A 27,676-nucleotide genomic window follows, 5' to 3' on the forward strand; every position below is an offset into this window, starting at 1 on the left:
CAGTGTCGTTGCATCTGTTGTTTGGATGATGCCGAGGATTTAGTAAATGCTGATGTGGGCAGTTCCTGTGCAATGTTATCGAGCGGCATTCTAAATGATTTTGTGACTTTTCTGGACAGCGATGGTAGTGCTGGCGTATGACTGTTCCTGGACGTTGCATTCTTGCAGTTGCTGTTTTCATTGCTAGCGAGTGAATATTCCTACGTGTTTGTTTTCTCCTGTGTGTGATTGCTTCTCTAGAGTTCTCTTAGGATTCAAAGGGCAGGACTCAAGTGTCGGGGCAAGTAAAGATGCTCCTTGTGGCCAGATGCCTGCTCCTGGGGAACGGCTGCTGGCAGTCCAACAATGCAAGAACTCAGTCGGGGTTCCTAGCAGAGCACGGCGGTAGCCTCGGGCTACGTTTGGATCAACTCAAAAATACCCGGCCACGCAGGCACATAACTGTGGCAGACATTCTATCGGCTTGACTTTTCTTTGAAAGGAAGCATCGCATTCGCGTAGGGAAAACGCAAGGTCCCTGACACACTGAACTTTTACGTGGCCTTTTTCTTACTAGAACCAAGAGAAGCCATTAGGCGGTGGCCTGTGGAATTTCCATCTGGCAAAGCATTTCACTCCTGCCGTAGGACGTTAAGCAATGACAGCCACATTCTATGCACTTATTTTTGATCAAAGGCCTTGCTGGTCTTTTAATCACCACCGAATGCCCACTTCGTGTCTTTTGCCAGAGATTGGCTACGCATTTGAACGAGAGATGTCTGTACATCTCTGATCTGCAGCACCACACTGGACACAAGCTGTTCTCTCATCAAGACCTATTTTTCCGAAAAAATATGCAGGCACTACATCCAAAAAGAAAATACGTACACATCTATTGGAACGCTGCTGAGGCTTTAATGCGGCCTGCCATGTTTGGCTTTTCACAAAAGCGCTGTCAGCAATACCGATGCAGGAGTGTTCCTAAACTACCTTATTAATGGGGTGGTTTTCATGATCAGTTCTACTGATGCTGGTGTGTAATTCCAATTTGAATACTAATCTGCCTTGCTGGAAGAAGTCAATAAGATGGGCAATATGTGATTTCATTTGGGCTTCCCTTCCTCGCCAGAGCAGGAATGTTCGTGTTGCTACTTTCGTGCACGGCCATTGCCTGTGGAGCAGCGTTTCCATTCGTACCTGGAAAGCTTAATGTCATCTGCCCTTCAACCAGCAGTGTGAGTAATTCGACCATCCGCACGGGGAGAGTGCGCCTGCCCGGGCTTTTTGATTTTTTGATAAATGAAAAGGACATTCCGCACATAGTCCATCTGCTTCCCGCCAAAAACATAGTCGCTTGTACTCCAGGAGGACATAGCCTACAGGCGCCGTCTTCGCCTATCATGTTCAGCTGGAATGTGACATCCCCAGGTACATCAAAGCATCTCAAGAAGGGGAAGGCACACCTTCCTCCAGCATGGGCAGCCTAACTTAAATATCAAAGGCTCCATGGATCTGCATTCCTTTTGTCCTCTGGCTGGTGGCAGTGCATACTAACGAGATCATTGAAACAAGCCTGTTGAGTGGGCTTTGTTGCCGAACAGACAACAGGAAGGCGGGACTAACACCCTTTTGGTATGCAATGTGTCAACTTGAAGCTAGTTCCCACCTCTGTATGAAAGGCAGTGAATGGCCTGTCTGGGTCCAGCAGTTACCGCAGTTGTCCCTGCAGTGCAGCACCCTCTCAGAGGGGAGAAGTATGTGGTTTGGGTGAGACAGGAAGCCTACTCCCAGCACAAACTTCAAGGGAACCCTGCGCTTTAATCAAGAGTCACAGAGGGCTCAGTTAACCGAGCGACACTTTGATCTACAACAGACAGGGGATGGGTGGGACTTTGGTATATGGTCTCACCCCCTTGTCTGTCCTCTTGCAGAGCACTCTGGTCCTGACCTCATGCATATCAGAAGATTGTTGGTGGGGATCCAGGATTGGTACATTAAGGTGGGCTTAGCCTGCACCAATTACTGGGGCCCGTTTGGCCTTAAGAGAGGGTGAACCCCTCACTTGACAGATCATCTGAAGACTTCGAAAGGAGTAAGAAGGACCCATTTGCACCCGAGCTGAAGGTAGTCTACCTTAAATTTTCCACCAGTGAAGGAATGCCAGGAGTCCCAAGAGAGAAGCAAGATCCCCCCGTTAACATCTGCCAGGGAACAGAGGGAGATACTGGACTCGGAGGGCCCATCCAGCAGCTCCAGAACCAGTACCCAGGCAGCACACAGGGTGCCCTGCTAGGTTCTGCAAGAAAGCTTCCTAGGTGGGAAGTGCGGTAGAGTCTCTGGACAAAGGACAAGGCTGTTGTCTGCAATCACTCTCCTGAGCTTTAGGCTGTCCACCTTGAAAGGACAAGAGCCCTGCGAAGAAGCTAGGTGGAGTGCCACACAAGCATCATCCAGCGTCCATCTTTTTAAGGACATTTTCAAGACAGTAGAGTCCTCGAACCGCATCCGGCTGCACCTCTGACAGTTGTCACGCTGCAGTCATAAGAGCTGTTTGAGCCGCCTCGACCAGCATTCCAGATCTGCCAACCAGCACAGAGACAATGATTCTCGGCTCTGAGCTGCCGCGCAGGACAGCCTGCAGACATCCGTCCAGCCTTGCTTGCCTAACTGCCTGCTGCCTGGTACCCACAGCTGTCTCCCACCACTAACTCGGTTTCAAGGGCTGCAAAGCACCCTGAAACCCCCTCGACGCTGTCGAGCACCAAGAACTTCTTCAGCAAGCACCAGGTTCTGCCCCCTGGTCCTTCTCCGAAGGCCCCTAGTGAGTTACCCCCTTGGTGCTGGAACCAAATAACCTTGAACAGTAAGACTAATTACTTTACCAAATACCCTCCTGTCGGTATCCAGAATGCATCCCTTTCCTTTGTGAAACTGTCTGTCTGCCCTCTGTGTTCCTTTACAGGGTGGGTTGTATTTTGTAGTGTGCTTGAACTGTGTGTTGTAGTAATAATAAAGTAGATATTGTTATACAACCTTGACTGGACAGTCCCTTTTATCATTGGGTAATAATTGTATTTTTGCTCTGTTGCAACTAACCAACGATCCACAATCTTGCAGAGATAAGCCTGCCGTTGTATCCAGGTTACCAAAATTGGACAAGGAGGTCTTATAATTTACTTGTATTCCAATCTCTTTGGATCCCTTCCTGTGTACTAGAGGTTTGGGGTTGATGGATGGTTTAGAAACCGATATTCCTCCCTGGACCAATGGTGCCCTGTAAGTTGATTTGTCACATGCAGCTTGTTGTGATGGTCCAGCAGAGGGGTCTGGAATCTTTGGCTCTGCAGATGTTTTAGACTACAACACACATCAACCCTCACCAGCATAGACAAGGGGGAGAGACCATGGGAGTATTCTGGGAAGGAATTGGCCCGGAACAAGATGGAGTTGTGCTCTGGCAAAAATTGTCTTGCCGTAGCACTGTTCCAAGTAGACCTGAGATAGAGGAAACTCATCAGACTGCCGCAAGTCTCCAGAATCTTGTGCATTTGGAGTCCCAATGCACAGCGGTATGCAGTGAGTTTATAAATCGCATCTGAATGCCCTTTGGTAACCAAGATCCCTTAAACTTAAACAATGAAATGGCCCAAAGCTATATGTTCATGAAATGCAAACATTTTACTGTTAAGGTGACTATTCTGACAAATGAAAGGAGCACCATGGTCAGAAGGAATGCACATTCGAATTACTATCGCATACATGTTTGATTAAATTGGTGGTCATTTTTATGTTCCCAAAATCCACTTTGTTTTTATGCAAAGCAGACCGCATTATAGATTTAGGGCACCCACATTTATCGACACATAGTTGCGCCCCTCAGTCCCACCAACAATCTGCACCCCCACCTGCCTGCTACCTCGCCTTCTCCACACGGGGGGTGGCAGTGGCGGAGCTTCCCCGGTACATTTGTTTCCATTTATGGGAATTGTAGTCCAAAACACCTGGCGAACTGAAGGTTGCAGACCCCTGGACTAGGTGTGGAATATACTCTGATTGCCAGCAGGACCGGCATGTCAGTGTGGTACTTGGACGAGAATGGAAGAGATAACCAATATGGCAGTGAAAATGACCACTGAACAAGTGAGAAGGGCAGTGTGACAGCCACCTATTTAGGCACGGTGGGAAGTGACTGTGAAACTCTGATGGCAGTGTAACTGAGATTACTGACATGATGGTGCGAGCAGCATAGCTGTGATACCTATGGGTGCTGGAAGCAGGGATGGACTGGCCTATAGGGATCTCTGGAGATTTCCCGCTAGGCCTCTGCATCATGGGCCTTTATTTCCAAATGTACAGTGGAAAAGGACTTGGCCTTGCTCAAAATGTGTAATATGGGGCAACTTTGAAAACTATTTCCAGGGCCTCTTTTGGGTGCCAATCCATCCATGGCTGGGAGCACTATTGAAGAGCCTGTGATGCTGGCTTGGTAGTGTGACTGGATAGTGTCGGTGATACTGGCGTGGTCCAGTGAGCAGGCTTCCTGCTGTGGCGAGTGATGGCATGGTAGAGCAGGCAGGCAGGCTGGTAACCCATCTCATTCTTTGCCCTATGCAGCCCGAGGAGAAGCAGAAGGCGGCCCAGCAGTTCAGCAAACTTCAGGCGGCCATGAAAGTAATGGGGCTGTCCTCCGAGGAACAGAAGGCTTTCTGGCTCGTTCTGGGGGCAATCGTGCACCTGGGGGCGGCCGGCGCCACCAAAGGTAGCGTGACTCAGGGGGGCAAGGTGTGTGTGTGTGTGTGTGCAGAGATAACCGGCGAGCCCTATCCCCTCTTTCCCACAGTGCAGCCAAACATCCTTCCATTATCGCCCCGAATGAGCGCATTAATCCCCATCAAGAGAGCAGACTCTGCCTGGGGCAGTTGTTACTGTCGCATAGAGGTAATTTCTTCTAATATTTTATAGGTGTCATTAAAGCAAATTACCGTTCCCCGCAGAAACGCTGCTCCCTCTGCCTCTTGATTAGGAGAGTGAATGTCAACATCTGGCTGCAGCGAAGGGCTGGAAGGATGGAGGGGAGAGGGAGAGATCCTTGCTGTCTGCCGGGGCTTCAGGAATGGAACGTCCACAGACTGGGCCTGTCAGGGTGGTGATTGACTATATCCACAGGGGAAGGGCTGGAGAACCTTCTGCAGTCTAGGCGAGTGGGGGGGCATGAGGAAGTAAGGGGGTCTGAATCTGTAGGTGATTATAGAGGGCCCTCTCTGTCTGCAGTCCTGTATGCAGGTGAACTGAAGAATGTGGGAAGGCGCCACACTAAAGGACTCTGTACTTGCTGTTCAGCTGCTGTTTGCGTTTTGCTGCGATATGAGAAGTGGCAGAGATGTCTGCACGACATGTCCTTTAATAAGGGGATGCCGTACTGACCACATCCATATGTTTTTAGGTGATGTGTTGCTATATCTGAACCCTGTGGATCTATAGTTGATTGCATTAGTACATTGCTGAAGTGTCTCCCTTTAAAGAGCAGCGCCTGGCTCTATAGGTAAAATGCCTGCAGTCTGTATATAGGAGCCTCATTGAAGAATTGTCTGCAGACTTTCTCTGTAGGTGAATGGATGTAGAAATGTCTGCCTCTAGGTCTATAGGTGCAGTGATCAAGGGATGCGATCTGCGTTTCTATATGTAATGGGATATGATTGTGTGGTCCTTGTGCCTGCAGGAGCGACAGTCTGCCACCTTCCTATATGTGCTATCAAAAAGGAATGCCAGAAGTCTTTAACTACAGCAGTGAAGTAATGCTTCTTTTGTAGGGCCTCTGTGAGGGAACGTTTGTAGCCTGTGGGAAAGGGATGCATGCATTCACTCTGTGCTATGGTAAAGGACTGTGTCTGTAGGCCCTGCTGTGAAAGATCGCTTTTCAGTCTCGCTTTGATGACGGTAACCTCGCAATATCTAGTTCTTCAGAAGACCTAAGCTGGAGGGTTAGGGCAAGGGCCCTGCTGTGGAGTCTGGGCAAACGATTAGAACTCTTTTCTTCCCAGCAGGAAGAGTCCAGGACACAGATACAGTGTTATGCATGAACCCCCCTGGTGGAAGATCGGTCTTCAGGCATAGTGTGGTCTGCTGAAATTATTGTCGTCCTTGCCCTACTAGGATGCTCTGGCATGGCTTACAGTGCTTAGCACATCCTGCATCAGAGCACCCTGCATGTGATCTTGGCAAGAAGCTAGCCTGATGTAAGATGAGATGCCCTCCCTAAAGATGAAGAACACCAACTATTAGCCTTCTCTTCGCTGATGCATGACAAAACAAACCTTCCTGGATGTACCACTAACAATGGTAGCCAATATGATTGATTCTTGTGCTGGCGATTCTGTTGTGTTATCAAGAAGCATCAACACATTGCAATCCCTTGTGGTGTGAAGTCAACAACTACTCAGGAGGCAAACTCGATACATTGACCTTCAAAATTAAAAAGGAGTGTACATGGCAACAAGACCAAAAGCAATAATGAAGATTAATAGGGTAAAACAAAAAAAATCAGGAAATATAGGTGGAAGGAAGCTGCACAGAGAAGATGCAAGAACCCTGCCTGGATGCAGCAGCAACTCTTAGATTTGGTTAAGAGATGTGGCAACAATAAATCGGATCTCCATCGAAAAGATCTACCGGGCCAGAGCATTATACACAGCCTCCTAGGGATCAAACATCTGGTGCCTTAACAGAACCATTGCCATGCTCGCAAAAGAAGCTTACATGGAGGTTCTGACTTTTCCTGGTTTCTCGATTTCCCAACAGTACAAGGTCAAACAAGATGCTTCCGAGGTATTTTTTTGTATTTATATGCCCCAGTAACAAAAGCATGTGTTCTGTTAAGGTCACTAAAATGCTGTTGGCAAACATAGGTCATTTGAGCTTTCTGACCGAAGTATAACTCCCATAATCCTACCGCTGTATCTGATGTGCGCAGGGCTCCGTTACATGTTCAAAGAAAGGAGAGGGCAAAGCCTTGACAAGTCACTATCCAAAATATCCCTTTTCCAAGATTGTAGGGAAGTGCGACGCATTCCATGATGTTGTCACTGCTTCTATGGGGGTATCCAGCTACCTGATAGTCCCCTTGGGGGTGCGACTCAGCGGGGGGGGGGGATCTCATGGGGAAGGAACCCCCCATGGAAAGAGGAATGACCCCTTGGGAGATACACTGTATAATTCCCCTGCACCTCAACTTCCCTCACCCTTTTACTCTGTACAAGGAGGAGGAGTAGTAGTCAAACAAAAAGAAAACATTTAAAGAAAAAGGCGAGTCTGACACTTATAAATCTGCATTCCCTGTTTTACCCATCCCATCACAAACTTTGAGCAGCTTTCAGTAGCTCTATGATTATTTTTTTTTTAATTGTTTAATTTGTTTTATTCTCCTGGATTGATTACCTGGGGTTTACCCTGTGGCTTTAATACCTAGATCCACCTGGTTGGCAGTGGCCAGTGTGCACCACAGCAGATTTAGCCGTGCTCTTCCGCTGGTCTGATTTATTTCCCTAAAAGTCCCATGAAGCTCGGCCCGTACCCTTTTGAGCCTCTGAGTACTGGCAATTAACAAAGTAGAATAATTTATTGCAAAAGCTAATACAAGAAAACTCCCATAAAAAACACACATGCCCAAAGACCCATGAACACAATTCTCTGCCCACACAAATTAATTCGCCAAAATAGGAACGTTAAGAGCAGATTTGAGATGTTCGTGTTACTCAAATCGAAGGCAGTCGGCTGCAGACTGTACTTTGGCATGCAAACCAAAACCGAAAAGACAAATTACTGGCCGCTCTTAAGAGTTAGCCCTCATTTCTAAGTTATGCCTGACTGGTTCTGTGAAAGCTACTGTGTTGATGACAGCTTTCCAGTTTTTGGCCTACAGTATTTGTAGTTGCAACTAGGGGTTATGTCCACTGGCCACCACAGTACGATCTCAGTAGCCCCAACTGCCGTACAATGTCTCCCACGATGAACGCATGCCTGGCTCACATCCAGGAAGCAAGATATGTTCTTTGATGGAGTGGTTCTTCTCTTCTCTGGACGCTCCCGGGCTTTGTGGAATACTCCTCTTCCTGCCTGCGAGCTCATTTAAGTTTGTTCTGAAGCACAAATTTGATTGGAGCTGTGACTGCTTCTCTGACCCAGTCATCCTATATGCAGTGAAACTCTGAGCCGCTTGCTTTGAACATTACTTACTAGGATCTTTGAGCAGCCACTTTCCAGAGTGAGACTCGCAGTGGAATGGGAAGAGATCAGCGGGACAAGTGCACACCTCAGAATTGATGCCAGCCTGCGGGTCACCAGTTAAGGCACTGGTATGGCTGACTCGACCTTCCTTCCTTCAGAGGTCGATAACGCGTACCATTCAATTGGATAATAATAGCACCAATTATCACATCATTTGGGACAGGGGAGTCTTTGTTATGCGCTATATTTAAAAAGTGATATTATCATTTGTGGCATCATACATACTGGAACGTCCCTCGCAGCATTGGCAACAGTGGCCCTGTGGTTCTAGATGATAGGCCCTTTGTCTACTTGCTTAATGAACTGAGCGGACCAAACCTACAGCCAGTTTCAAGAATCTGGTTGTATGTGATCTTACCGACCACAATGCATATGCCCCCTCACTAACGTGACAGGGGGTTTAGATTCTATTAAAGACAGGAGGCGAGAATTATGCATAACAATCTTTACTACTGACACATAGCAGCAAAGAAAACATTTTTTGTAAAACAAATAAATTCATCAAGAGGAAACCACAGTATTCCAATAGAACAGGGGAGCCACCCCAATCCAAAATGGGACGCAGGTCAAGCCCCCTCATTACCCAATCAGCAAGGACCCACCCCCATAAAAGTCCCTGCCACTAAAAGCAACTCCTCTTCTGAAGCTCCCCTCTAACGCCAACCTTAAAACAATAAGAGAACAGTCTAATGGATGACCAGCTTCGGGATCCGAACACGCTCAACATCCGGAGTCCTGGAAGGTTCCTTAGCCTGGATCTCCACAACCCGAAGCTGTAGATAAAAGAAAAAACAATAGGGTGGGTGGAAGGGATCACAACAAAGGGGTTGGGTGGGTGGGATAATACTCGCCTCCTGTCTTTAATAGAATCTAAACCCCCTGTCACGTTAGTGAGGGGGGATTATGCAGTCTATGGCATGACAGGAGGCTTCATATGATGCAAGTTTAAAGCCCTTGCATTATAATCATAACCACATGGTCACCATATTATGCTAACTATGTCAAATGTGGACTCCCTTGACCGGTCAGCTGCTTTCCAGAACTTGTTCAAAACCTCCCTCCAAAAAGATTCCTTGGAACTAAAGGATCCCCCACCCTCCGTTGAGTGGCTCTGAAGGGGAGACCCCAATACAATATCTATAATAATCCAACATCCAAGAGCCGAACTGGGTCTATGTTTACTCCGAGGAAGCAGCTGAGAGGTACCCGGAAATGTTTAATTCCTCTGCATCACAAGCATCTTGAAATTTAAACAATACTTACACGCTGTATTCTGTAAATTATTTGAAAAACAAACATCAGCCATCACACATTTAACACCTGCAAACCCCAAGAAAAATAACGCCTCAAGGGGAGAACCTTTCATGCCGAAACCTAGAGATAACTAACTGACACCTATGAAAGGAGACGAGACAAAACTAAATTTGCGAAAACTAGTATGCAGGCTTCTTGTGGTTGAGGGAACAAAAGAGGATGACGCCCCCGACTCCCATACCTTCTTTAAGAACTTAACATGTAGAGTAAGAGAAACCTCAAAAATGGACCTAAGGCACTACCTTATGTAGGAAAGGTTACTTAATCATTCCGCTTTGGGCAGAGCATGACCCGCTGAAAGGCTGAACTAAATCCATTAATCGTCTTGCAAGCCCAATCCCCTTAAATAGCTCCATTAAGATAATTAGGTATTTAAGGAAACCCAAAAATGTAAGCAAACACCCACTACAGGAAGAGCAGAAAAGAGGGGGGGGACTAAGAAAAACCAGTTACTCTATGCAGCGGAATAACCTATCCTCGCAGAAGGTGCCCGGGTGCCCCGGATGGCCATCTACAAACCTGCGAAAGCCCATGCAATCACCAGGGAGAGGAAGAAAAAACTCTGAGATATAAGTCCATCGGGCCTGTTAAGGGACGCAGGAGGAGAGGGAGAAGGCGTGGGACATCTACTGCCAATCCCATGGGAAGGTAAAGTACCCCTGAAAATTGTCCAAACAGAGACACTGACCGAAAAAAGAAAAAGTAAACAAAAAACAAAAAAGAACTGCTTGTGTGGTTGCACCAGAACTCTGAACATGAAGGTGAACCGGATAACACATGGACAGAGGTCGCCAAACTAATGGAGAATAAACAGCATCCAAGCTACAAAGCAACCTCCAACAGCAAATACATCCTAAGGAAAAGAGGCGAGACAACCAGGAGTGCCCTCGGGAGAATGATCCTGACTAACCAACATCTCAAAGTATCCTGCTACAACCGCTAGGGCATAGGAGCGGGCCGGCCCAAACTACCCCGCTGATCTCATTTCTACAAAGAAATTGGAAAGGACTAAAGCACACACTGCCATTGCAAGCTGACCCTTTGGAAGAGGCGCCACAAGAGCTAAGCCCTGGGTTCTGGAACAAACCCGCCACGGGAACAGCCCCAGCACCTGGGAGCAAGACCAATTCTCCCCAATGTGCTTCACAAGCTGGGTAGATGCTGAAAGGAGGTAGAACAACCCAACCTCTAACCCCTGTGGGACCTCGTCCCACTATTTCCAGACAGCAGTGAAAACCCCTCCCAATCCTCGGGAGACTACATTAAAGAAAAAGGCTGGTCGTGCCCTTGCCCAACTTTAGGTTAATAAGAATTATCAAAGTGGAAGCTAGGACAACTGACCTACTGCACGCTGTATAGAAAAGCAAACAATCAACCTAATCCCATCGAGATAATCATCACCGCCTAAATTACAACTGTGAAGCAGCACAAGCCGACAAAAGACATAACAGGAGAGAGGCAGAACGCCAAACCGACCCCTTCAGAACCGGAGGAAAAATAAACCTTGCTGAAGGGGAAATACTGGAAGCACCAGAACACACCTGAAGTGTATCCTGACCCTCTAACTCCTTGGGAGAACAAAATGTGTTCCTGAGAAGGAGAAAGCCTTCCATGACAAAAAAACCCATAAACTACCAAACAAAAGCGAAGAAAAACGGGGAGAAGAATCAATGCAATTGAAACAATGTAATTGAAACATAGGAATGCTCATAAACCTCTTTAGAAGAGGCGTACCATTTAGCGTGGGAAGAAACATCAAAACATATATATACATGGTTAGCAACTGCCGCAGATCCCGCTCTACACACACTCGTGTCGATGCATCTTCATCCCAGAAAACCCTTTTGGGGAACAAAAAAAACACCTGGGATCTTATAGCAGAGGAAGAATGATGCGCCCACCAGGGAGCATACTGCTGCAGGCGAATAGGACCCCGGAAGGGACGGCTGGAAAAATGAGCTCTACTCTGCCCGTCCTCATCAAAAATCCTGGGAACCGAATCCTCCTTGAAGTTGGATTGGATGTTACCAATGTCTGTGAAGGAATGCCCATGTGTAGCGAGGTCTTTAACAAACCTGTCTCCAAACAGGTTACCCCAGGCCTTAGGCCCAGCTTCACTCTCTGCCATGCCTAGCAGTTTATAGTCCATGCGCATAAGAAGCGATCTACGCCTTTTCCTGGAAATTTCAGTATTGGCGTTGCCGAGCAGGCATATTGACCTCTGCACCCAACCTCTGAGCGCATCCACTGGGGAATTGGAGCGAGCAGCGTCCTCCGCCAGTTCAAAAATTATAGTCAAAGGACCCAACATGTCCAATAACCTGTCCTGGCAACTGCGCAGGACCTTGTCAATCCCCCTTGAAGGGCCTTTCCCCTTCCGAGAGAAAAAGGACATAATGGGAGATTGATATCGGGGGTACATGCTACACCATCCGCAATAAAATGTCTCGGGCATTCGGGACGGAATCTGTTCCTATCTTCCCCAAAAAGCGATCTCTGAACCCAATGATGAATGAAAGAGGAGACCGCCTCTGAAGGTCCCCATTCCGCACACCCTGGATGTTGGATGAGAGAGAGGTCAAAGAATTGAACCCTGTTATCATCCAACAGCAGCTCCTCATTATTCTGGGCTAAAACCATCAGTATTCCCTTCCTCAAATGCCTATTAGGCGGGTAATCGGAGACGTGATAAGTATCAGGAGATATAGTAGTGGAAGAGGCCTGGGACGCAACAAACGGCAGAGAGAGTCCCCCTCCCAGTTTAGGGCTTCAGACCCCCAACAGGATAATTAGCAGGAGAGGGAGACCTACCCACAGGACTGAGTTGTCATCTTAGATTCTTAGACTTCTTTGAACATTTCCTAGGGGCTGACGAGGGACCTGAATTAGAGCTGGGATGGAAATCTGCAACCTGTGCTATTAACCTATCAAACTCGAGGTTAGCGTCGAGTTTAGATTAAATAGGGCTGAGTCCACACAATCTTGAACAGCCCTAGTTAAAGCTGGAAGGGCCACTAGGGAAACCTATGCTGACCGCCCCCCAATTCCCATCCCAAAATGTTCTCTCGACCCCTTTTTATTTGAAGGCCCAACATGAGCGATAACATTAGGCAAAGGGAACCCTTCCGTCCCTTGGGAAGAAGACATACTGTAATAATGACCTCCAATAGATCAAAATGAGGTGTAATATGCCAAACCATGGAGCACCTGGAAGCAAAAGGGGGACAATCAAAAAAATAAAGCATACATGTGTAAGGGGAAAAATACTTGCACTAAAGTTCCATTAATGAGGAAACTTGGACTGAAGCTGCCTTAACCAGCAAGCCGAGCAGGCAGTGAATCACTCACTAAAATCTGTTAACAATACCAGGCTGAGCCAGAAATCAATCATATTAACCACAGAACCAACCAGCATGCGGAAAACAAAAGGAACACAATGAACTTCACTTACACATAAACATTTATGCACTGTAAATGACGCCGAGCAGGCGGACTCTGTTAAAATCAAAATTGCCCAATAAGCAGTAAAAACGCTGAGCAGGCGTGAAATCACCTTACTGAGGCACCTGGGCAACAAACGGTTGCATAAAACTTTAATCAAGTCAGGGTTCCTTCCAGAGGCAAAGTTACCACTTATATTTGCCCAGGGTTTCAACATGTACTTGAGCCACCTGCCCCCAAGCCAGAGCCACTGCGTTATCTGGTAGGCCTCCTCAGTAATAGGACATTATATGTGCGTGAGGCGCTGCTCACTGTTTGTGCACCTCGCTTTAACAAAGGAAAAAAAGGGGTTGCGGTGGGGGGGAGGCAGGCGTGACCAGTTGGCCCGCTTGCTGAAAGAAGATTGGAGGGCTGCCTCCTTCTCCTTCGCGGATGGTCCTGCACCGTAACTGCGGTGACACATCGCTCCTTACGAGCGCATTGATAGGAGAAAGGAGGTGCGGGAAAAGAGGAGCGGGCGGGAATGCAACAGTCCTGCCGAAAGAAAGGAAATGCAGAGAGTCACAATCTCCCCGCTCGCACTTGCTGTGAAAGACAAGGCGACTATTCCCAACGTGTTATAACACAAGGAAGCCTGGAAGGCTTCACTGCCACACACGCTGAAACAGCACCTTAAACCACGCGACTGCGTGATAACAAGTAAATAAACTCAGCGGTCACGAAGTGTAACACAATGCAAGTTAAACCAACAAGTCAGCAAAACGAATTAGCCAAACAAGTTAATAACTTGTTAACACGGGGAAGTACACTTGTGACCAGAAGTGTACTTAACTGATGCGTCAGCAGCAAAGAAAGAGGAGTTGCTGTTAGAGGAAGGGACTTTTATGGGGGTGGGTCCTTGCTGATTGGGTAATGAGGGGGCTTGACCTGTGGCCCATTTTGGATTAGGATGGCTCCCCTTTTGTTCTATTGGAATACTGTAGTTTCCTTGTTTTTTCTTGAGATTTGTTTTACAAAAAATGTTTTCTTTGCTGCGATGAGTCAGTAGTAAAGATTGTTATGCATAATATACAGCCTCCTGTCATGCCATAGAATTGATAGTGGTAAATGGCATCACAGAAAAAACACCGATTTTTATTTTTTTATTATTTTTTATTATTTGAGGGGTCCCCCCGCCCAAGCCTCCTGTTTTTTTTATACCCTTGTAATTATTGTAATTGGTTTTTTATTTGCACCCTTATGACACAACCCCAACCTGACCCAATTTAGCCCCTTTATCCCCACTATCCTTTATTTAATTAATGGTTTGTGTTTTTCGGTGTTATGGTCCACTCTGAAATTTACCACTCTGTAATGTTTTAGATATATTGACTGGATACACAAGTATCGTCACCTATTGTTGGCTCATGGAAAGCTTCATAGCATGTTATAATATCCACTACAATCTTATGTGTGTAAGTGTAGGACTGTCGTAAGTCAACATTGAGGAGATGGCCGTCTGCTTCTTTTTTTAAGCGGAAAAGACGGTGTGTAGTCCGCTTGTTCAGTTTCCCACAAAAAATGACAAAGATGGCCAACAAGCATGGAAAAAAAGTTCTCTAAAGAATCCCTTTTCTATTTCACTGATGGCTGGTCATGCCTATTAATGCAGTGTGCCGATGGCTGCAGAGAGGAGGCACGAAATGGGTCAAAAGCAAAAGAAGTTGGAACGCCAGCTGGAGCAGGCGTTGGCTTGCTCAGAATATGCCCATTACCAGTGAAAACAGCCCATGTTCAAAGCAACCCGAGTGTCTGCTCCTGAAATGAGGGCAGTACATGTGTGACAAATACTGAAGACTGGAAGAGTCCATGGCATATTGTCATTCCTGTGGAAGACGGCAAAAACTGATGACACGGGATCATTACCAACACAGTAAGCAGGGCCACTGCTAGTGAAACGGCCCCAGAGCATGCTGTAAGGTCATGCAGTGTTACACTGCAAGGCCCGGTGTAATACGAGCTTCAGAGTTTAACAATCGTTCCCAGGCCCTAATAAGGTTTGATGTGCTCTGCAGTGTGCTTTACTGTCACTGCCGCCAATAGACATGTGACGCGGTTACGCTTTGCTGAATATCCAGTCCCCAATGGCGCTGTCTCTACAGCCTCGACAGTGGTGGGTTTTGATGACTCCATTTTGAACTTCTGTTTCATGTCTGTGTGTTCATACTTCCCAGCTTAACTGTTTGCAGTAGGGAGAGTTCTGCTGCGCGCTGGCGTGCCGTCTCTCAGGTGGCTTTAATCACAGATCTCATCCGTGAAGCGTCGGCTCTGTCCCTCCTCCTCCTCCTCTGCCGTCCCATAATTGTTTCTGTCAGGTGTTTTCGTAGCGAGGCCGTCTGTTAATGCACCAGTGACGGATTTCCACTCAAGTCTGAACAGATGTCACTGGGAACAGTTACTAATGATGAGGCTGCTCGGTCCCCGCTTCGCCTCGTGCCCGCGCGGGTGTGGTGTACTTTGCAGCGTTTTGATTGGAGCGCATCGCGTGTATGTGTCGGGCTTGTATACCCGGAAGGGGGCGTGTGCATTTCCTATGTGTGCTAGGGCTATGATACTTGCTATGCGTCTGGTGTTCACGTGACGTTTGCTGGATGTTGGTCTTATAGACATGTGTGATCGTTGTATATAGCATCCATAGTGTGTATGTCTTTATGGGAAATGTTGTTGGTTGTGAAGTTGTGCGTGAATTTGTATCTCTGTATGGAAGACCTGTGTATTTAGACTTTGTTTGCCTATGTTGAAGTCTTTCATATAAGCACTACCTATGCGTTACCCGTGTGTGTGTGTGTGTGTGTAGGAGTATTTTTGTAGTTTATTTGTATGGGTTCGCGATGTGCAGTACGATGCACAATTCTGGAACAGGTTTTTTTTAAAAAAAATATAAAGATATAGCTGTGTGTTTTCGACAAACGGACTGTGCGCGATTAACGGATAGGTGGCTAGACGCTTTGCTTGCTGTTGCTTTACCCGCCTCCCCAACATAATTTCTTGATACTAGTAAAGGCAGGCCAAAGCCTCTGTAAAGTACTCTTTTCCCGCCTCTTGGGAAGGAAATGGTGAGCTTAAAACTCAGCACAAGCAGAGGCACTGGGAAATGGATGCATCATGCCAGAATTGCAGTTCATGTTGTTAAATGTTTTTTGTCTGCCTGTAATAGTAAACGCGTGATTGTGTGGCGCCATTGGAGACCCAGTGGTACTGGATAATTAAACATTCCTGTTAGCAAATGTCAGTTGTCCAAGCTAGACAACAAAGCAAACCGGCAGGTGTGATGATGATGAAAGGAGTACTGTTCTGCCGGAATACTGGGGTGAGCAGTGGCTAAATCCTCTTTTCATCCGCACACTACAAATAAAACCATAGTGTTCCCCTTGATAAAGGCAAGTCAAACACAGCCCGAGCAGGTATGCTTCATTCTCCGTTCCTGAAACAAATTTGCAGCATATCATCCAGAGGTTTAGTCTGCTAAGGCTGAGGCTTCCGATATAGTTAAAGCGGACCCCTGGATCGGAGCAGCAGACTGTGGCAAGCAATCCGGCGGGTGGTGCAGAGGTCTTGTTGCAAGTCTGTGACCCCCCTACCCCCGCAAGTCAATGGTTGCAGTGTTTTCCACTACATGGAGTTGAAAATGTTTCAGTCGAGTGGTCGGGCTCCACAGCAATTTCACTGTCAGTTAATGGTGGAAGCTTGTTGGACTCCAGCACAATGGCACCACTTTGATTCTGGTGTTTCGTACACAGTGCCTTGAGGAAACACTCTTGTTGACATAGAAACAGTAATGTGTAGACTGCATCTAATGGTACCTTGAGTGGACAGGTTGGGTCAGTCTTTTCTTTCCTCATCCTGCAGCACTAATCAATCAATCCCAGACTCTGCAACACGGGTACTTTAAGCTTTGCAGGTGCAACTTCCTGCATCCACATAGGTAGGTGGCAGGGGGGGCCTTACAGCTCATTGGGGAGGTTTAACCAGGTGGCTGGTATTCCCAGCACTGCAGACTCCCAGACTAGGGGACCATATTTTTTTTAAAAAACGGGACAGATCATGGAAATAGAAGTGGGAGTACAGTAAATACTATTAAAACTTTAGTCCTACTTCTATCTCACCGGCCTGTTGCAGGGGGCAGGGAGGGGGTGTGCTCACAGGCCCACTCCTTTCATTGGAGGAGAGTACCTGGGAGGGAAAGGGGGAGGAAATGGGGGCTTGAAAAGCATTTTATGCCCCCATTCGCCCAGGAAGAGTTGCGCCTTGACCGATTTCGAAATCGGGTCCCGGCAAAAACCAGGACCGTAGCCACCCACCCTTGGAAACCCTGGACAGGATTTATAAAATCAAAAAACTCCCAGGACCCCGGGACGGAGGGTGATTTCCCTGGACTGTCCTGGGAAAACCGGGACGTCTGGTCACCCTATCCCAGCCCCACAGCTGAACTGCAGCCAAAGAAACTTTTATTGGTAGAGAGGCTGGGGTAAAGGATTGTTCGGTCCAGAAACTTAACTTACGAACCCACCTTCTTTGCGGAAGAGTAAACCGTGACGGCTCAGGTGCGCAGCTGCATAAGGGTGCGCCCCCCACCCCCCTGCCAATAAGCATACTTTACAAGAACAGCAGGGGGCTGAGTTCTGTTGTTCGGCTGATACTGTCAAGAACAAATATCAGCCGAACAACAGAACTCTGCCCCCTGCTGCTTCATATCTAAAGCGGGTTGGGGGGTGGGAGGGTGTGGTGGGGGGCACTGAAAAATCTCACACAGGGCTCTGGCAGACCTCGGGCCGGCACTGAGAGTAAGCACTAGCTAATCTTGAGATGGTTGCCTAGTGCATTCCCAGATCTCTAGGTCGGTTTCCTGTTTATCAAACTTGACAATTGGAAAGCTTGTGGAAATGTCCATGTGTACAGACTAGGGTTATATCATCCACTGTGTCTAGAGCCTAATGTGTTTTAGTGATGTGCGTTTACACACGGATCTGCATATTTTTGCGCACTGTTTATTAAATGTTTTGCTTTGTGTGGGATTTGTTTGTGTTGGGTGCTTTATATTGGCGACTGATGCAGAGCCTGAGAGAAGAAATGAGGAAACAATGGTTTAGTGCGCAGGACCCCCCCCCGCCCCCCCCCTCAAACCCTCCAGGACTGAAGCAAAATGAACATTATGCTTAACCCTTTTAGTGCTGCATGCTGACACTAAGTGGGGAAAATGTCCAGTGGTTTCACATCTGCAATAACCCTCACCCACTTTTAGCGTCTTTTGTTTGCTTGGTTTTCCTACTTTGACTTGTCTGCGTCTTTCCCCGGGCAGATGTCCTCCCAGTATCTTAGTCTCTTCTTCCAGCAGCCAAAGCAAGCTGTGAAACAGCAGGCAGAGCAACTTTTGAACTTATTCCGCAGCCTGTTTTGTACCAATGTCTCATCGATATTGTGCCACATGCTTGTAGGGGCGTCCTTTCGGTTCCCTCTTTCTGCTGTGGAGTTGTGATTAGAGACTAATGTTGAATTACAGCCTCTAGGCTCGACATGAACATCAGAAGGTAGCCATGCCTGCTGAATCGCAGCTTTCTTTGCATTTTGGGAGTGTGCCCTGCAGTGAATTGCTGGCGTTTGCTGTTGGAATAATATTTAAAAACAGCAGCAAGGTGTTCAGGGGAAGAAGCAGTCTTGGGCAAGAAGAAGCGCTGGGCTCTGCACACAAGCCACATTCCCTTTTAAAGGCTTTTACCCTTCTTGGCCTCGCTGGCTGTGAAGCTCACTGTTCGCTTTGCATGACCATTCATGATCTTTTTCTTTCCCCAACATTGCATGACAAGTGTGTAAGGCTGACACACTCCCCACATGATAGCACACTGTTAGATCTGCATACGCTCACTGCAACTACTGTAGAGTACCCAAGTGACCGCCTAGACTCCCACTATGTTAATCCGTCACAAAGCATTCTGGGAATGGAAATACTAACAGCAAAGATACTGAGTGACTGCAGAACTCTGCAATACTGGAGTGGGAAATGGCAGACTCCATATACCAGTCTCCAGATATGCCATCTGCGTGGCTGTTTTTAAAAGTTTTGAACTAATGTACAAATGGCAGAGCTTTAGGCGTTCGTGGTTTGCTTGTCTCTCTAACAGCCTGTTTTTATTATTTGCATGTTGCATGCCGCCCTGTTGCAATACAGAAGCAGATGAAGGTAAAAATGTTTAATTTCTTCCCTATCCACTGGTGACATTTTTATTAATTGATTTTATTCTTTTGTATTTCCAGCATTTCTGCTCATATTCTTTATTTTACTTTTTTGAGTTGGCCTTTGAAGGATTTAATAGTTTCCCTTTCCAAACCACTGTTGTAAGTGGTGGATTTAGCCTGACCGCCCCTGGTGGTTACTGCACACCTGCGATAACGCACTAGTTCATATCATGCAGGCAGCTGGCCACACATCTAAGATTCAACCTCGCGTTTGCAGGCCACCTCCCAGGCTAGGACCCAGGGCTGAAACCAGGCAAGGCATATCCTAGGTATACCGCTCAACATGTGGGCAAAATCAGATCTTTGTTTTTTGCTGTGTGAGAGCCCATTGAAATCTATGGGGATTCTATGCAGCTTGCCGTGATGCTCTACTGAGTACAGGAACAGTGATACCCACCAAATGTGGCTGACTTGAATGATATGCCTAATCTTGGAAGTCTGAGGGCCATGACCAGGACTATGGGTTATGAACCCTGCTTCGGCACTTACAGAGCAGTCAATATGGAGACTAGTTGTCTCAGCCAAGTTCTACGATAGGTAGCAAGGAGTGATCCTGTAACGTGGCAAAGGTCATTTTTTTCACACTTGTTACATATTTTAGCTTCCAAAAACCCACTTGCTCCAACATAGCGGACTACCCAGCTTCCCTATGAAGTATTTTCATATCCGAAAATTATGTATTAATTGAATGTAGTTAATTGGAAAAGGTAAGCATGATCCTTTCCATCTTAATGCTTCTGCAGGATACCGCCTTTGAAATCATTTCCCACGGGAATGAGGGGGATAACTTGATTACAGAAACCCATGGCCTAGAGTGATCCCTGCTGCCCTGTCTGCGCTGTCCAGCAGCATCCAGGGTCTCAGATCACACTGGCTAGCCTTTTGGACATCCGCATTCATTTTGACAGTCTCCTTGCTGGGACGCTCTCCAATCGCTGTATGATGAATAGGGCTACGCCATAAGTATCAGTCTTGTGGGCACTGGGCTGTCTCTGAAACAGAGATGCTACTGGGCTATTCAAAGGTGTTAGTGAATATCAGTGGAAAGCCATACATGTTGTCCACATTATGAAGGAGAGAATGCGATCTGGCCAGTGTATCCAACATTTAACTTTTAGTGTACACCACCAATGGCAGAAATTAATCCATTATCCAGAGTAGTTACCCAGGCAATATTCCTTCATTTGTATGTTTCCAATAATGCTTTCCAATTGAATGTAAATCTGCCCGTGTAATATATACAAAATAATACATGAGTAGGTATGCCTTCAGTTGGTGGGGCACTATTTGGGAAATAATCGGGGGGTAGGCTTCTGGGTAGACTCTGATCCACAAAAGCAGGTACACCCTGCCACCTCTTCCCCCAAGTGTGAGATACTGCTTCCAGTTGTCCTAGTCTGAACACTGGTTGTTCTCTATACTTTGCGTTAATGGAGAGACAACCTGGGACTCTTGTTCACAAGTAGCAGACAGCCAGTCTCTTGTGTCTTTGCAAGTGCCCTCTTGTGGTTTCTGATGGTGGCTATAACTGCATGAGAGGTCTCTAATGCCTAGAACTAGAGCTTCCTCTGTGTCCAGGATCACCTCCTTCAAGCAAGAAGCCGAGACCTGCAATGCAAACCCATGATCCCAGGAGGTGTGTAAAGGACACCCCTGAGTGTTCTACAGCGCAGCGAGTGCTCCTGTTAAAACAAGGCCTCAGATTGGATTTGCACTATGCACTTATCTAAGTCAATAGGTGCTGCTCATCTCAAGCCCCCCCCCACACCACAGTTTGCAGAAGGCCCAATTCACTATGTTATATCACTGGAACCTGGCTTTTTGAAAAGAATAGCCAAGGTGCAGTAGAAGACATTTTCCGTTAGGCCCAAAAGGAAATCCTACGGGCATCTTACCTGGTGGGTTCAGTTGTCCTTGGCCAAGCATGGCACTAAGTTTAAATACAGTTCACCTTCAGGTCGTCTGCTTTATTGAGCATGCTTTTATTATTTAGTGAGCAAGCTTGTATGATTTAATGGGCACACTTCTATCGTGGGAGTGCCCTTTTGGTGCGTCACACTCTGAGCGAGGCAGAGCACCACAATCGCGTAATTCGTTTTTTGGGAAGATTCTCTTACATGTTTTAAAGGGTTCTCTAAATGATCTAGTCTAGGTGTCGTAAGTCTGGTTAATGGTTTACAGAGTCGGGAGCCTTGATAGAACGGTTGAATAACTTGGCAAGTTTTCCAATAGATTGTTTCTGTGAGCAGATGGCCTTTGCATGTTTGTGAAAATTGTCATAGGTTATACCATGGGAGCTTGCATATCAAACTCCAGGCCTTGCAGTGAAAAGCAAAAATGTTAATGCACAGGGTCATGTGCTCATCCAGGGGCAACCAGTGCAAAGATCTCAGCTTGTCCAGGTTTCGGTCTCAGAATCTCCAGCATCATCAATCCATGTATTTCCTCTGTGTGTGCTCTCTCCAAGGGATGGAGAAGATGTGCAAAGAGACCGAGAGAAAACTCTTGGTTCGTGTCTGTGGTATCCCTCAATCAAGATCAACTCTTCCCTGTGGGGAATGATTCAAATGGCGGTGACCTGAGTATGGAGGAGGTACCTGGGATAAAAATAGCGGGAGAATATTTTCTTTGTTAGAGCAAGTGTGTGTCAACAATTGTAAAACTTCCAAAGTTTCCTGAACAGACAGTGGTACGACTAATGCAACAACCACAACTATTTATGAGCGTAATAAGCCTTAACTTCTAATCTTACATAGTCAAAGCCCAAAAACCATAGCCTTATAAACCATTTGCTGCCAAATCCTAGTCTTCTTGTGCAAACTACATGTCATTGGGATCCAAAACCTCTTGATGGATGAACACAATCACCCAGATGGCCTTGTTCACACTAAAGGCCTACAACCAAAACATCCCAGTTTTGTGTATCATTTAGTCTTCATCGCTGATAGCCTACCCAAACACTCTAAGATGACTAAAACCTAATATAGCGAAACCATAGTCGACATGCAAACAGTACACTGTCCGAATCCTAACTGTTGGAATAACTGGTTAGATTGCTGAAGGTTAAGGAGACCAGTCTTGTGAGAAACATTATCCAATCTACTTTGGGATATTCAATACCTCTGCATTCAGTAAACATGGTCAATGTAGACATGACCTGATTGTGCCAAGTCCATATATGAGATAAGCGGCATCACAGAAAATTGCCTTACAGAGAACCAGTTTACAGTCTTGAATGATCTACTCCTACTAAAATACATAATCCACTTTCATAACATAGATTCGAGGAGAAAGGGTGGACTGGCATGGTCTTTGTGTTTCCTGGTAGCGAGGTAATAATCTCTGATCCTGAGTCATTCGAATATTCAGCTTCCAATTACTGTTGATGCAAACACCTCCTTTGTGATAAGTCATTTACTTTACCCCAATCTATGACAATTCTTTTTTCAAAGAAATCATTGAATTCTGTCACACAGTCACCCCAAAAAATGTAATTCTAGTTCAGCAATCTGTGTGTGGCCACACCTGACTAAAAGCAATTGGGTGGCTTCATAGAATACACGGCAGCACTAGAGTTCAGCCAATTCGAAAACCTCCATACATACATTTGTTCCTACAGATGGTTTTGTTTTGTCTTACAATATCGGTTTACCTCTCCAAGAAATTCACCCGAAAGTGTGGACAGACAACATATTGAGCTAAACATGAAACCTAGTCATCTCCCCAGTAACATGGTACAGTCAGTGGTGGCACCATGAGAAGTAAAACCTATTGATGTATACTAACATATATATACATATATATATCTTGGAGCAATATCCACCCATTAATAATATCACAGAGCCAAAAAATCACCAGTAAGACACGGCTTAAATATTTCAAAAAAGGTTCATTTTACTACTACAATTTAAATGTAGATGGAAAAGAAGGAATAAAAGCAAACAAGCAAATGGTACAATTCAATCCAGGAAAAGTTTAAGTGTAGACTGGAAGACCAACCTTGACGAGGGCTAAGACTGATCTAACCTTTGGCTTTCTAACACGAAGACCACATTATTTACATCAATGAGGCTCCAAAACCAATGTAGGGAAATCTTAAATAACTTACATGGACTAACAAACCCTGATCAGTACTCTCGATGCTACCTTGAAACTTTGAGATCTCCCCACCTTTTCTGATAAAAATAATCAAAAATCTGATTAAATGTATGATACTCTTTTCCATCCCCATCCCGCTCGTTAGTCACCCAAACTCTCCACTAATCTTACTCTCCATTCAGTCCCTAAACCCACAGTCCGCTCGAACTTCTTAACAGATACAGGCAGATATTTTTACACACCTTTCCTAGTAGAAATGTGTAGAGGGGAATGCTAGAAGACCACTCCTAAATATGTGAAAAAAACAACCTGGAGGACGGGCACCAAGATGACCTCATGCTCCAACTTTTCAGCAGACTAGGTTAGAGTAGACCCGGTTATTCTGACAAAAGCTTAGAACAGTGCATAAGATTATTTGGATCCTCACCGGATTCGATCCATAGATTTTTCAACCACGTACAGAAGAATAGAATCGTCAAACCAGAGGGTCCTTTGTTTTTTGTTTGTTTTTTTTTTGTCTTAAATTTTTATTCCAACATTACAATATACAAACATCACAAGTGAGCACAAAAATACACTATCTAGGCAAACAATCAACTGCGCATATAAAAACCAATTCTGCAAATGAAAGAAATAGACAAGAAAGGAAAACAAGAGTAAAAAAAAAAAAAAAAAGTCAGAAACCAAGAAAGGACAGAGAATCAGAAAGCAATTGGTGGCCAATGGAACCATCAATGTAAAATGAACGAAACATTGAACCAAACCAGAGGGTCCTAAATATATGGAGTAGCCTAGGGATCCTTCCTGTCCCCCTTATTTTTCAACTTCTTCATGCTCCTACATGCTGAACTCACAGGTAAATATTGACTGGATTTTCAACTTTGCGCTGATAACATTCTAATTCACCTTCCATTAGATAACAGGAGAAACCCAGCCAAAATAAGGAGATGTTGAGGCCATATATTCCACTGGATGAGGAAGAATTCCTTTTGCTTTAAAGACACCAAAACTTAAATCCTGATCCCGCGCCATCAAGCATGGCCCACATTCCCCATTAAAGGGAACCTATCTTTAAGAACAGCTCCCACCACAACACATAAGATAAAGAACCTCAGATGCACTTTTCAAAAGTGTTAGCCGATTTCATCCTGCCACACTAATCCTGCCTAATGGACTCTCGAAGGCTCTGTATTCAGTTCCATTTGGCCATTTGTAAACCGCTGGTTTACTTCAGAGCCCACTTGCCATTAAGTTATTCCCAGATAAATAGACTTTTGCTCCCAACATGCCCTGCCCAACTCATTGCGCACCATCCTTCTTTAAATGGTGACTGATGGCCTAACTCTGGATCCAACTGAGAATCAATATGTGTACAGCGCGTGAGATTTGCGCTCTGTTACGTTCCCTTATATCCTCAAAGTTGCTCCACTGTTGCCTTTTGCTAGATTATTCTTGCACATACATTTGTTGCTACCGTTACAGATTATGGAAGAGTGAAGATTTAGGGCAATAATTGAGGCTGATTCCATAAATCCTTCCACTCCTCTTTCATATGTGTTTTCATAAGATGACCTGTTTCCTTATTTCAGCGCAGACACACACGTTTGTCATGTAAGAGAAAGCATGAGGTCAACTACATCTTTTCAGTCTCCAGGTCACGCTCGCCTTTTTTGTTAAACTCCATGCATTTCCAATGAATCAGTGTGTGGTGCATTGTGGTGACATGCAAGGGGGTGTATCACAGTGCATTTAGCAGACTGTGCTATAGGTCGGGGATAAAGTGGATTGCCAGAGCTATGCAAGAAGAAAGCTCATTTTGCATGGGGTCTGTAGGTCAGGGCTTAGTGGTATTGTTAGAGCTTTGTGGGTGTAGCAGAGCTGAATTAGCAAGGGTTCTGTTAGTGGATTGGCAGAGCTGCAAGTGTGTACAACAGCTGAATTAGCTGGACGGTTTGTAGCTCATGTTAAAGATGCCCCGGGAGTGCTATCTGTTGGGTCTCTGTACTGGAATAGGAGATGATGGTGGCTTTTGGGGTTCGGCATAATTTGACAGATTGATAGTCAGTCCCAGAGCTGCCAGATCAAGAGGCGCTCCTTGGGAGCATTAAAATACACCGGGAATGGAAAGGGATAGAGGTGTCCCCACTGTGTAGAGCTGGACTGTGGTTTCTAGGTGGAGTCATGTGTGGATCCTAATTGTGTTGTCACTGGATAACACAGGATTATTTGGGTTGCTTTTTCACATCTGGTTATGAGGCCAAATGCCATGGTGATGGGGCGGGGGAGGGGATGTTACAGCCAGGATTTTGTGCACTGCCATGGCTGCATGAGTTCCATTATTGGAACACTTCGAGTGGGGGGGAGCTAAAATGGAACTGTAATGGCATACCACATTACTAGCGGGTGCTAGGGTGCTCCATTTTAGAATTGCATGGGATGTGTGAGTCCAAGGCTGAGTTAAATGGGTGCCCTTGTGTGCTCGAATACAGCCATTCTTTGACTTTCTGTGAGGATAAGTGGTTAGTCCCTATGCACACCTTGTTCAGGTCAATAGATAGGGCTCACTCCTCACTGTGTGGAACAGAGACAGTAGTAATGTAGTGAGGAAGTGAATAGTATTGAAGTAGCAAGTATTGCATGTCTTAATTTTAACTTTTTTCAGCTGGCAGGAAACAATTTGCTCGTCACGAGTGGGCCCAGAAGGCGGCCTACCTTCTGGGATGCTCCCTGGAGGAGCTCTCTTCTTCCATCTTCAAGCACCAACCCAAGGGAACCCTACAGAGGTCGACATCCTTTCGCCAGGGTCCAGAGGATGGTCAGGGTGATGGCTCAGGTAAGTCCTCTTAACTCTCCTAGCGCTGGCCTGCCAGGCAACGGAGAATGAGACCCATTCATATATTGTCTGATTGATGCTTCTGTGCAATAACAGTATATTTTCGTTAAAGATGGTTTGGCAAATCGATTCTTTTTTAATGAGGATGGAGTTACACAACACATAAAAGGAAATGTTGATTAACCCAGAATGAACCCAGAGTCATCGTGTGGAAATTACAAGGTCGCATCCAATCATACTTTTGATTCCAAAATAGCTCAACATCTAAAATATTGACAGCAAATGATAATTAAGATGTACATTCTTTATTATGTGGTAACTGCAGCACAGGTCAAGAATGATTCAAGGATTGATTTTGCAGATGAACTCCCAGAACAACTCAGCCTCTGACTAAGAGGAACTCTACCTCACACACAGCTATAACCATCACCATAAAGTTCCTAGTAGGCCTCAAAAACATCCAGGAATTCTAGTCCAGTGCTTTGCTCCCAGAGGAGCCATGGATCAAACCCTCCCTCATTTGAAAGGGTCCAGATTTCCTTCCAGCTTTCCTGTCTATTGAACCAGGCTGTTCATGGACATTTGAGGCCTAGGAGAGTAAGCAGTAGGGCTTTGCCCTTCTGTTATATGTGGCATGGTTTCAACATTCCCAAGCTCACACTGGCACCCGATCACTGTGGAAGGCTTAAAAGCCTGACCGCTACTGAACCAAAGACCGTGCTCTGGGTTGTTAAGCATCTTGCTCGAACGGACACGCGTGGGTTTTCTGATACTACTGCAGTGGTGATATGGCAGATTTGGCACAGTATACAAACTTAGTAACACACAACATGTAACATAAAGGGGGGAAAACAAAATGGAAAACTTTGCTAATTTTTCAGGGAGTTACCAACCTGACAGTCACCTTTTGGACATACAACCTCTCCTGGATGTTTTTATGAACAGTTTCCAGGCGTTCAAGCAGTGCAGATACTCATTTCTCATGCCTGTGAGCCTGTTTTTGGAGTACATTCACTTCTGTTCGACACCCATTATTTCGACTCTGTCCGGCTGGCTGGTTGTGGGAGCTCTCAGTGCTGATCTTTAGGCTCACTGGTCTTCGCGTTGTTAGTTTTCCATCTGACACCTTTCATCCTGTCTTTCAGCCCTGTGAGGTGGCCTTATTGTGGTATAAGGTGCAGTACAAGCAACAAAGCATGTCATGACCTTATGATACCAGTCAACATACATAAAGCTGTCATATTTTACTGCAAACTGAAGCACACACATCCGGCCCTTCTCTACCTACTTAGCCTGTTTGTTTCACATCCACTTCTGCCTTTCACGCAGTAGAATGGGTCATCTCTAATAGCTTGCTCCCAAGTGGGGAATCACTCTGCCTCATGTGAACTAAAATAGTCTAGCAGGTGTGAGGAATCGGAGGGTGTCCTCACTTCTTTCCCCAATATATCCTCC

General features: G+C 45.9%; 1 protein-coding gene across 14 annotated transcripts in view; it reads left to right on the plus strand.

Moving 5' to 3' along the window:
* Positions 1-27,676, plus strand: part of MYO18A (myosin XVIIIA) — a 1,313,149-nt gene that overhangs the window by 711,950 nt on the left and 573,523 nt on the right. For all 14 annotated transcript variants that reach the window (XM_069615286.1, XM_069615296.1, XM_069615289.1 and 11 more), the window contains 2 exons: positions 4,594-4,738; positions 26,051-26,221. In XM_069615286.1, coding sequence (XP_069471387.1) covers positions 4,594-4,738; positions 26,051-26,221 — 316 coding nt within the window. The remainder of the gene's footprint in view (positions 1-4,593; positions 4,739-26,050; positions 26,222-27,676) is intronic.

This window comes from Ambystoma mexicanum, chromosome 9 (assembly GCF_040938575.1).
Source record: "Ambystoma mexicanum isolate Mex_15411 chromosome 9, UKY_AmexF1_1, whole genome shotgun sequence".
NCBI classification, from domain to species: Eukaryota; Metazoa; Chordata; class Amphibia; order Caudata; family Ambystomatidae; genus Ambystoma; species Ambystoma mexicanum.